Source organism: Dicentrarchus labrax, unplaced genomic scaffold, assembly GCF_905237075.1.
Source record: "Dicentrarchus labrax unplaced genomic scaffold, dlabrax2021, whole genome shotgun sequence".
NCBI classification, from domain to species: Eukaryota; Metazoa; Chordata; class Actinopteri; family Moronidae; genus Dicentrarchus; species Dicentrarchus labrax.
The window spans coordinates 18,920,871-18,933,398 of record NW_026136718.1 but is presented as its reverse complement, the minus strand read 5'-3'; the positions used below and the strand labels follow the sequence as shown (position 1 = coordinate 18,933,398).

Here is a 12,528-nt window from a genome sequence, read left to right as displayed (position 1 = left end):
CTGGCTGTCACGGCTCTGACGCTGCCTAATTCATTTCAACTTTCAAACACATGCCTATTAGATCACTGACGATACGAGCTGAAAGACCCTGATTAGGCTTTTTTATCGGTATTAGTCAACATGCGCTGTGAGCTGACTTTTCAGGGGCAAAAGTTAGATAAACAGAAAGGAGAGAAGAGAGAAATCTTATTCTCCTTTCTTCATTCCCTCTATCTGTCCTCTAAATCTGTGACTCAGCTTCAGTGAGGACATACTGGGGGAAAAGCCAGGTACTCATCCTAAATATTCTTGTCAAAAACTCCTGGTGATATATAAGAGACATTTCCTGCTACGGGAAAGTTTATTGGTTACTGAAACCGTGTGAACCCATGTGTCTTGTCTGTGTGGATCCAAGAATCTCTGCGTATCAGCTTTAAGGTGAGTGAAGTTCCTCTTGATGGGTTTTGGCTTTGTCGTAAAGGTTGAGCGCTGACCTGGGGGAAACGGCTGTAAATGTCAAGCCAGCTAGGACAGCTACGCACTGGTTCCCATTAGGCTCAAATCTTTTAACTTCCCTTTTTAACATAACCTGCCCTGCACCACCATCTTTATTAAATATGAAAGAAATCAAGGTTTGGAAGGTCCAACAGATGGTGATCCAAAGCAAACATTTCATGTATTGATCAAAACAGACATCTACACGCATACACCCACAAACGCACGAATACCTAATCACATACAGTGAGTGCATATGCATGCGCAATCACACTCAGATATAAAGTATGTCTTCAACTGTCCCAAAGCATTAAAATAACCGTAATATCTCTTTGGTGATTGGTTCAGTTGTTGAAAAATATCAGTGGCTCAGCATTTACTTTGCCAAGTATTGACATTTCTTACTTTCAAAAACAAAGTTGAGTGTCCTGTTTTTGAAACACGCAACAAGTGGCTGACCAGTGTTGCAACAGATTTCATCCTCCGGCCAAAAAAAAGTTAAAAACAATATAATTTTATATTAACCTCTTCACTGGTCCTTTCTGTTGGATCTCTGCTCTAATTAGCTGGCAAAGTGTGTGTGTATCCTTTATTAACTTTTCAAGGTTTTCATGTTCAGAGTTCATGAACGTGTCCATCTTGTCCCTTCACTTTGACCCAAACTTTAGCACACAAACACACACACAAACACACACGCTGTCCAAAATCTGCTCTCTACTAAAACTGCCAAAAACGAGCCCCATAAGAGATCTTAAGTGTCCAACATGATGTTTGTGTTAAGCGGTGTATTATAGAAGCCGGCTTCTAGGTCTTGGGGGGAATGTTAAGCATGTTAATGAAGAGTGCATACTGAGGCTATTACTCAGTGTATATGGATCCATTTAACACACTTATTGCACAGCCCATATGAGTTCAAATGGAGAAAGAGGGTTTTACATTTAATTTGGCAATAGTAAACTAAAGAAGACCGGAACTCATTGTCTTCAAGAAAACTACTTTTAGCAGAACTATTTCCTCATTTGGGATTACAGGAAAACACTGTCAAACGAAAACTGCACAGCTTTCATTTGATGTAGAGAATTTAAAGCAGACAGATACTACAGGAGCCAGAAGATAACAGATGTCTCTACTGTTTCCAGTGGAAACTTCTGGACAGTTCATCCAGCTCATCTGTGAGATGTGGTTTTCGGTACTAGAGGGTGTAATCGGGCCGACATCTCCGGTAGGCAGCGACATCGCTACAGCAACTACAAGCTAATGTCATCTTAGATTCCTTCAGCTCCGTGTTCGGCAACTGGTCTGTCAAAGATGATTACACGGACATGTGACAGAGAGGATAAACAGACAATCTTTGGATTATCAGGGAGTATGGATCAACAGCGCTCACTCTCCCCTTTAAAAATGTTGTCAGGATGGCCTTTAGGCACTCAACCTCCATCTGTCTGTGGCTGTAGTTGGACAACTACCAGGTTTAAGGGTAAGTGGCTATGAAGCAGCGCATTACTGGGAAAAAACTTTCACTTTTACTAAAACAATTCAAGTTAAAATGTATTATTGTCTTGTTTGGTGCTTCAGTACTACATAAGGAGTTCTCATACAAAAGATATTCCCACACAATGGAAAAAAAAAAACTCACTCCACAGCATCACATCATGGGAAACTGCATCTTCTTATCACATACTTTATCTCTTTGCTCTGATATTAGCCCACTGAAAAACAGCCTTCCCTTTCAAATATAATTGTCTGTAAAAAAAAAAAAGAAAAAGAAAAGGTCTGTAAAAATAACCCTAAGCATTACAGATCACAGTGCTGGCATCGAGCCTCTAAACTCTATTAACATCTAGAATCGGCCTGGCGACGCTCCCAGCTCCCTGCAAGTTGGACTTACAAGCATTAACCTGAACAGGGCACCGTCCTCACTTTCCCAAAACCCTCCACTTCCTCTCATCATGTAGCACTGTGCTGTCCAGATTTGCTACTAAAAAAGAAATATTTTGACAAAACACCCGTCCACCTGTGCTACAATGCTGCCTGTGTGCTGACATTGGATGAATGGGATATTACTCTCTGAGCTGATGGAACCTTGGAGGTTTTGACTTCAAGCAATACATAAGCTATAATAAATTTTGACTCAAAGATTTTGCTTGCCAGCGCTTTATATCACCGAAAGAATCATTCAATAGATATTGACTCTGTGTGATGAAACTTGGCTCTTTATCTGGGACAATAATGCGTACAGATCTATATCTGCCAAGACATAGTGCACATATGAATATCTGAGTCTAAATCAGCAGAGTACAGAAGTGCAAGTTGTCATGCTCAGGTTTTGTGATTGATGTCGACCCACATCATTCACAGACAAGCAAGAGTACTTTTTCTCTGGGCAACCTTTATTCCGTCGTTCCTTTGTGCACTTATTAGTCCTGGTGAGCAAGTTAACAGGGGCTGGATTGCATTGCACATGACTAGAGAATAAGTAATTCTTCCAGAATGCCGGGCTTCTATTAACAAGCACTAATAAAGTATATAAACTGCACTATTAGACTTTATAATGTCTTTCATAGTCCTCTGGGGCAGCGCCAGCCAATGGTGCACTGAGCTGACTGGGCACTGCCCCATGGCAGCTTCCTGGCAGAGACGGAGAGAGAACAAGAGAGAGGATAAAACTCAAGCTTTTTGGCTGCTTTCTCCTCCGCTCTAATGAAGGCATTAAAACAGCCTTGGTTCGCATCATGTTTGCCCATTTGTTTTTGACCACTCAGTTGAAGCCAATGTTTGATTGGCTGGCTGATTAATCTCCAACATGCCCAGCCTTGTAAAAAGGGCCATTTCAGACACCATTTAAAGAAGTTGAGGCTGCGCATTTGAAAAGTTGCTGTAGCAGTTTTTAAATGGTGATCTGTTTACAAAGCTGTGATGCATACTTAGCAACTATTACGTGTTGTGAATCTTACTCACGTCGTGATCACACTTGAAATGAGATGAACTGCTGATACATTAGTGGCATACTCTCTGGTGGAAAAGATGGAATGGGAGCCTCCTCATGACTGACTCAGATGTCCAAAACTGCCCTTTCACACTCAAGCAAACTGTGTTCTTGCAGCTTGTTTAGGGAGGTTAGTGAAGCCCTGATCCTAATGGCCACATCTCTCTCCTGCCATCTCTCTCTCTCTCTCTCTCTCTCTCTCTCTCTCTCTCTCTCTCTCTCTGTCTCTCTCTCTCTCCCTCCCTCTCCAGCTGACAGCTGCGAGGGCCCAGTCAGCTCTCGGCCCCGTTCTGGCAGAGGCAACACAGCGGCGGACGGCCATCTTAACTGCCACAGTCAGAGTGGAGCGGATTTTTCTTTGATGAAACACAGCAGCATCGAGCCAAGAACAGCAAGTGGCACAGCCGAGATGTAAATCAAAAACCCACCCGTGTGCTAAGTCATACACAGAGAGGAGTTGCTGCTGTCTGAAAATGCATGAGTAATACAGACTCTATAGACATGTGGTCAGCTGTGGTATGTCTGTCCAGGGGAAAAGAATCAGACAGAAGTAAAGACATATCTTTATCTTTGCTACAAATAGTTAAAAGGTAAAACAAATCTGGTCTAATTTACAAGACCTGGCAGCTTATTCCCCTCATCAGCAAAAGTGTAGCGCGTGAAACTTTGTGAGTACTTCTCAAGGCAAGGTTTAGGCTAAAAATAAATTTTTATGATGACATATCTGAGCCAACTCTGCAGCTTTTTCAAGATTAAACTGAGGCCCAGGGCACATTTCTTCTGGTATTCCAGTGATATTTCGACACTTACTCAAACCAGATCATATTTTTGCTGTGAGACTTGACTTCATTGGCAGAAAGAAAGTCAGAATGCCTTTGGTTACAGTGAGATGCCATAGTCATACCACATTGGTCACATAAGAATGAGAACATTTGACCTGACTGACACTAGAATACAGAGAAGGAAAAGGACAGCGCATAGGCGGCAGTGCTTAAAATCAAAGTTTTGTGTCTGTATTACATACATTTGCAACTTCAGAGGACTAAACAGATGACACGACAGTCACAACCTCCCACAAAGTCCCTGCTCTCTCTTTGAATCAACCTCAGTGAAGTTGATGCAACACTCAGCTCTTCCTCTGCCACTTATCTCCTGTTTCCACACACGTCATGTGTATTCCTGGCCAAGTTTGATTGAGGTGATTCAGCCAAGCAGATGCCAGACCAGGGGTGTTCTCTCACTCTCTCTCTCTAGTGGCTGTGACTCAGGAAGCGCTCTCCTTCCATTACCCAGCATTCCCTCGTCAGCTTCTCAGCCAGACAGAGGTTTACGGGAATACCGCTGCAGAATCATCACCGGGCCTCGGCTTTATGAATCAATGGAACATGCTGCAAACATTACACCCTGCAACACCCTTCCCAGGCAGCACCCTCGCATTTGCCCATAACTCACTGCTGAGCTCATAGGAGACGCAAAGACGTGGGCTGAGGCGCTCACTCTGGCTCCTGGGAATGTACTGACTGCTGAGAAAACTTGTGAAAAGAATGTTACTATCACTGTACTACTTTGATACACATAAATAGGCCCGCGTGTATGGTTCCACATGATTTAGAAGCAGAAAATGCAGAAAGAGAGGATGTCTGGCAGTTTGTTAGAAAGAGAGGATGTCCGTCTGTTTGTTAGAAAGAGAGGATGTCTGGCTGTTATTATTTGTTATATATCACTGGATGCAAACTGACAAGTAATACCAAAAAAATTTACTGTATAACCTTTTCATAATCTGGTACAAAAATGTTCTCGGCTAACCTCGGCCGTGAAACTAAGCGAACCACAAGTTCAATAAAAGGTCAAAACTCTTTTTGCAGCAGTAACAGCGAAATGTTTCCTCTGAGGGTTGATCAGCCTTTCACAACATCTGGGAGGAATAGCTGTTATAACCTCGCCTCGCTGCTGCAACTTTTTAGCATATTGACCGACGGTGACGTTGAGATCCTCAGTTACTCTGTTAAACCTCAAAATTACTTCATAGATAGATGTTTTTTAGTGTTTCCAGCTTACGATTCAGCAAGGAAAAAAATAATATTTGCTTCGGGGTAAGAAAAGAATGATGATATTATATTAACCAAACATTTTAAGGACAAATGTAAAAGTTAAAGTGGCACAAAACAAACATTTTTAGATGCCTGTGTGACAGGATTTGCGTAAAAAGTACCTAAAATAAATATATAAAAAGCAGTGTATAGAATAACAGCTTTAAGACAATTTAATCTCAATTGGATACAGCATAAAAGATTATTAACACAATTTTTACTGTTGCATGAACAGAAAAGAAAAGAAAATGTTTAATGTGAGCCTTTACCTTCTACCAAATGGCAAAAGCTCATTTTCTTTGTAAAGGACATATTAGGGTCAGTCACCTGCTCACTGATTAGGATCTAGTACCATCTCTTTGTTCTTTTCAACATTAAGCAACAAGTCAACAAATTACTATTACTATTTAACCACCACTGTTACTCTACTGACTCAGCAAAATGGGTATAATAGTGTCACAAATGACAACTGGCTCACAAGTCAAAACCCAAAGAATTACTGAGATCCAACAAGAATAAATAATATAGTCTGTGGTTAATTTATAGTCAGACTCAAAGCAATTATAAGCCTGACATCCAAGGTAATTTAAGAAATTCAAAACCCCCAGAATTATAGCTGTATAAACATTTTCTTGACACAAATGTGAAGATTTACTGAGAAGAAAGTCTCGAGACAAATCCCAGAAGAAGGCAGCAGAACACACAAACATGTTAAATGTGAAATCCAGCTCTCTTTTAGGTTAGAGCTGAGCACCATCTTTTTGATTACTTTGATGATGAATAATATGCACATGTTTGGCCTAATCAATTTTAATATCAGAATTTGTATGAAGATAGAATATTTCCAGGCTTTAATAAAATATAACACATGCAGCATTTCTACTGTCTAAGAGAATAAATACCAACTGCACACTCCTTTTTCTATAAAGAATAATAATAAATAAACCCCACAGATAGATTAGAATGAGTGACTTCACTAAAAGCTCTTAATGTGTTTCTCTGAGCGCACACAACCAAAACTGTTCACAAGCCACTGGGAAGCTGTCATTAAGCGCTTGACACAGCAGAGGCTCAAATCAGGCTGTAATGGTCGGTTGTTTCTCATAACAGTCAGATTATCGCCCCGCAGTCTGACGTCTACAAATGCTGCTAGGGAAAACACAGGAACCTCAAAGTCACTTTGAGGAAATTCAACATTGGTGCCAATGCCACTTCACCACAAAAAAGTGTGTGTGTATACATATGTGTGTGAGTGTGTCAATATGAGGCATGTGTGCATAGTGTGTGTTCAGCATGTGCTGGAACGGTGTCAGTATGTGGATTCTTGTGGGTTTGTTTGCTTGTATACAGGTGCGCATACTGCATGAATAAATACCGCATATACAGGTTTATAGAAAAAGACAACATGAAAGAGCCAAAGAAATGTAAAAAGTCCTGACAATGATTAAATCTAAAAGTCCATTATTCATCTCTTTACGGGCTGAATCAACAGCCAGACCTCTGCATTTATCTGAGAGAGTGAGTGCGGGACTCCAGCACAGCCCTGCAACTCAAACATTTTCCTCAAATAAGCTCACAGACTCGGCAGCTTCGTCCCAGCCAGAAGAAACTTTAGTAAGGTATCGAATGATGCTAGAGTACACACTTCATTCAAACCTGATATTCTTTTTCAAGAGGGGTCAAGTGTTTTCCTTTGCAAGCAAAATATTTTCTTTGCTGGTGGGCACCAATATTAGCACAGTGGACTCGCAGTGTAAGGATGATCAGCCACTTTTCCACCCATGAGCAACATACAAGGTTTTCCAAACCGACGCACCAGGTGTGACAGAAGTCGCTGTGATTTGTGCTACATTCAACTTGAAGTAAAGAAAAATAAAGAATAATTTTCCTTGGATTTATGCTGGGAACACTTCTTAAAATGCAAAGCGCAGCAATGGCGAGGTTGCACAGAAACAGCAACGGGTTTGACTGAGAGTTATGGGTTTTTTTCATTCAGGATACCTGGCTCGTAAAAAATCATACTATCGAGACTCTTCTGACACAACGGCACCTCAGCCATTAACATTAACACGCAAGCTCTCTCACTCACTGTCAATCTTTCTCTCGCTCTCTCACTCACTAATATATGTGTAAACACACACAGCACACAGATGCAATAAAAAAGACAATAAAAAGAGAGATAGGTTTGTATTTTTAGGAGTAATTAGAAAAACAGCTGTGCAGCACTGAAAGCAAATGTCTCAGAGTATATCATGATACACTACAGTGTCCCTATCGCACAAAATCCTACAGTGAGGATGAGATGAAACATCAGCAGGGTAGTATATTTAATCACATTTATCACTGAGTAATCGTTCACATTTTGCAATCACAAGGTAAAAATAAAAGGTCAGAAATCTCCCGTCTGAGGTAAGTTCCTCCTCCACTGTCTCATTTCCATCAGGATAAATATTACAGTGTGTGTTTGTTCAGAGATTCCTTTCAATATAAATCTAAAGTAATGGTTGAGAATGCAGTTTAAACTCCAGCTCTGTCCCCAAATGGGAGTATGTAATACGATCAGCCTGAAATGAGGCATGATACAAAAGACTGATGAGTACTGAGATCACTTTCATACTCCGTGCTCACCATAAGAGCCTATAAAACAACACAAAAATGCCTGGAATACAGCGCATATTCCTCCTAGGATAGAGATAGCAGTATGAGAAGTACAAGTTGAACTAAAGGGAAACTTCATTACTAAAATAGTACAAACAAATATAATGGGAAAATGAATTACTATGTGCTCTCCTAAAGGAGGCTGAAAACTATTTTAATCCATAAAACCAAAAGATACTGAATTTATTAAAATGTCACTCAATTGCCTCAACCAGTCAGAACCAAACAAACAGATGTGTGTTTGTGTGTGTCCGCCTCAGTGTTAATCTGCACAACATAATCCACAAACGCAATAACACATAACACATCTTGCATTCCCACAATTTACGGGAAGCAAGTTCAAAAGCGTCGCAAAGACAATGAGACGATTCATTCTGGTCCGGGATGCTGGGGATGGAGGGCTGAGGGCACAACTGTGCTCCAAGAGAACTCATAAATGCTGAGACACATTCTGCAGACATATGGTTTGTGTTTAGCAAGAAGAAACAATAATCAAATCCGTTGATCCTCTTCTTGCTGCAAGGATGATTGCTAATATAAAAGTCTGTTCCGTCTAATCATAATTTAGGATGGGGCTGTAATTACCTCCGCCCTCTCACAACAACACTCTGTCTAAACAGGATGGAGCAGGCTTCCACAGAGACGCAAAGCCCAGTTTCCACTCTGGATGCTATCTGTATGACAGTGCTCATTTCATCTAATGTAACTGGGTAAAGTTTTTACTGTCATTGATGAGGAAGTCAAAGTTTATTTGATTTATTTTAGTAAGGCACCCAAGGAGGTTCAAATATACATTTTAGGCAAATTAATTTTGATAGACCTTATCATTTTTAAAATTAAGATTGTTCTAAAATTGAGAGAATAAAACTAAAGTAATATTTCTAAATTAATAACTGTTTAAAATATAGTTTTAAACTGTCAACACTGGAAGTTGCCAAGTTTTCAGTATTTAACCAAATGAGCCAACATCACTAATCCTCCCATGAACTAAACTCTGCCATGGCTTGTTAACATCCATAGGAAATGCACACTTACTTGGCATTATTCCACACACTGCACATCACTTCACATGGCCTTCGTGTGCAACAGAGACTTTGATTCTGCTGTTATTTATGAATTGGCCACGGATCCAAGACAGCTCTGGGTTTAATTAACAGACCCGATCCACAACTGCAAACAGGGCTCTAAACACAAATACACAGCACAGCTGCATCAAAGGATGCTATTGAGGAGGCCATATTTTAAATGACGGCTTTTGACAATCTCAAGTAACCTTGGACTGCTGATTGTTCACACTGGCCAGACTGACACAGCTGCTGTTTGACTGAATTTGTTATTGTGATCCTCATAGTTTGTTTTAATGAGAGCAAGAACCATTACTACATTAAATGTTATTCCAATTTCTCCACAATGCTCAGAAATCACTCAAATTGGCGGATAAACTTTGTTGATCAATTTAATAAACTCTAATCGCCTCAACAGCATCAATTAAACACTTAATTGAGGGCTCGTGCTGCACATTACTCGGCCTACCTTGCGCGGGTGGGAGAGGGTGGCACGGGCGCGGGGCTTTGGCTGACAGATGCGCCTTTTCCTCGGGCGCGATGAGTCTCTTCGGGCTCGCGCAGTCCATGTGAGTCGGGGTGTCATGGGAGCTCCGGCAAATCTGAGATCCAAAACCACCGCTGCCGGCTCTCCGCATACAGATGTCCGCCTTGCTGCCGTACACGGCGAGCGACAGGCCGGTGAAGTCTGTGAAAGTCGGGGTCTGACAGTGGCTGACCATTCCGAACAGCGCTGAGGGGTTCTGCATTGATGACTCGACTTTCCCATGCAGTGTGCGGCCGCTGCTCACATTACCTGAGAGGAATGACTAAAATGACTCAATCTGCATCAACACGAAGACAGAATGTTTGTTTGTTTGCCCCCCCCGCCGGTGCATCCATTTGAACAAAAATAATCAACTTATTGGACAAAACGATGATACTTCAGGCATTTAGAGAACACCTACCTTCAATCCAATCAGCCAATGAAGAGCAGAAACAGTCTAATCGCGCACATCGGCATGTCTATCAAACTGGAGGGGAAAGCATCTGCAAGCCTGATCGATAGCATCCTCTCAGTGCGGATCAGTCATCAGCATCCCATGCGTCTCCTCCCTCCCTCCCTCCCTCTCTCTCTCTCTCTCTCTCTCTCTCTCTCTCTCTCTCTCTCTCTGATTGACAGCTCCACCACTGCTCCGCAGGATTCAGGAGCACCAATGAAGACCGTGTCCGTGTTTCTGTGGGAGGATAAACATCTGGATCGGGACGGTTGTGTTTGTACTTCTGAGCTTGGATGTGAGGTTTTTGCGAGCTCCTGCATGTGTGTACGATACTTGGCGCTTGCGCAGCATTCAAATTTTGATGTTAAGAAATGTAAAACAGGTTACTCAACAACGAGGTATTCCAAGTTTTGGTGCAGTATGTCCCGCGGTATACTGTCACACTGATCAGATCATATCAGCAACTGTTCTGCTTTGTTTCAGAAATATATAGGCCTATATCATAGAGAGACTATTCGACCACAGTACCAGTTCATGAAATATCGCTCAAATTCAGTTTTAATGCCACATAGACTTATGCAATAAAGCGCACGGTTCTTTCTGGAGTTAAAGATGAATATGAGCCATTGCGATTTTAATTAAGCAATGTAACCTATGCACCAAGCTCTTAGTAATACTGCAGAATTATTGTATGATTTATTTTCTCTTTTGAAACAGGCTATGTTTAAAAAGTAAAGAATTCATTATAGAATTAAAGTCTGCTGAGATTATTTACAAGAGCAGTCTTTATGTGAGAAATGCTATTCTACGGCGCCATCTAGTGGCCTATACGGGGAAGGGGAAGCCCTAACTAGGTCAGAGTTGACAGTCAGGAACAACATACACTTGTGGGTATTATCATGCAAACGAAAGGCGGGTGCAAGAAACTGTCGAGTTAAAGTTTATAAATGTTATGTAGGAAGTGTGGTGGGATGCACAGTACAGTCTGGTCTTTATAAATCTATAAATATTGCCAGTGGTACCAACGCGGAAATGAGCGACTGGAATAACCGGGTCTGATGGTGCTTTTGCGTGCTCTTGGAAATTTGACAGTCTGTTGATAGTTTAGGCAGTTTTGTGTTAGGCTTGGCATTTTATATCCCTTCACTGTGACTTTGTCATGCTGCTTTGTTTTTAGTTTAGAAACCACATGCAACACATCTCATTCATTTCACTCTTGTTTATTCTGCTGTATGTTACTTCTGGCCAAATTGCTTCTGGAACAAAATGCCAAAAACTGTTACATTTGGACTTTGGAATCTCAACTCTGACATAAAACTTCTGCCACTTTCTATGTTATCGTCTTGTGATTTAATCTGGGTATATAAATAACTAATTTAAAAAAAGTGATGGTGAAGAGACAGATAACGACAGATCAAATAAAACATGGGAGTATAATAAATAGATTATTGTTTAATCATTAACTAGAGATATAATATGGTGACCATCACATGCAGGTCGTAGGTAAAGTAATCATGAAAGTAAATAACATATATTATTCATTATAACACAATATTGTACTGTTTTTTTCTGTTTTCTGTCTTAATAATCAAACGTTACACTGTCACATCTGTAGTCCTATAGCTTCATCAACCATTGTTCAACTGTTGATCTCTGAGCTTGTTATTTTGTTTTATTTTATTTATGTTAGCTTATTTTTACTCTAACCCTGTAGTACTTTACTTTACCACTTGTATTGAAACTGTTGCACATTAATTTCCCTTGGGATAAATAAAGCTTCTTGAATCTTGAATCTTGAATCTTGAACTCTCCTCTCAGTGTTTCTTAGTGACGGCTACAGATTAAACCATTGGCCTCTGTAACCAGATGAAGTGAAACACAGAGAGACAGTCCAGTCAAGAGTTTGTGTTTGAGGTATCACATAATGTGCAGGAGATGTTTTAAAGACCATAAGATTGAAGTCAGTGAAATTGTTTTCCAATTCTCTTACAGGTTCATTTATCTTAAGTGTTAGTGTTTCAATCCGTATTAATCCCGATGGGTTTCTATTGTCTATGAATGCTCCAAGGTAATTTCAGAGGAGGCTACTTTTTATATGATGATTACAGTGCAAACCTCTGGTAACTGTAATCTGATGAAAGAGGACTTAAAAGTAGACCTTCTCTGAATTATGTAGGACACATTCAAGCCTCTTGTTAAACCATCTGCATCCCTATAAATGTTATTATATCACAATAAAATGTATTTTGAATGATTGCAATATAGTATAATAAAGA

At 40.6% G+C, this 12,528-nt stretch overlaps 1 protein-coding gene across 2 annotated transcripts in view; it reads right to left on the bottom strand.

Annotated features, from left to right (window-relative positions):
* LOC127350939 (zinc finger protein GLIS1) overlaps positions 1-10,370 on the bottom strand; it is a 70,334-nt gene extending 59,964 nt beyond the window's left edge. The window contains exons 1-2 of one of the 2 annotated variants that reach the window (XM_051378021.1): positions 10,220-10,370; positions 9,742-10,068 (exon numbers count right to left, since the gene is read on the bottom strand). In XM_051378021.1, coding sequence (XP_051233981.1) covers positions 9,742-10,021 — 280 coding nt within the window. In that variant the 5' untranslated portion in view covers positions 10,022-10,068; positions 10,220-10,370. The remainder of the gene's footprint in view (positions 1-9,741; positions 10,069-10,219) is intronic. The other variant, XM_051378020.1, reaches the window with a different exon arrangement.
* Positions 10,371-12,528: the final 2,158 nt, after the last annotated feature.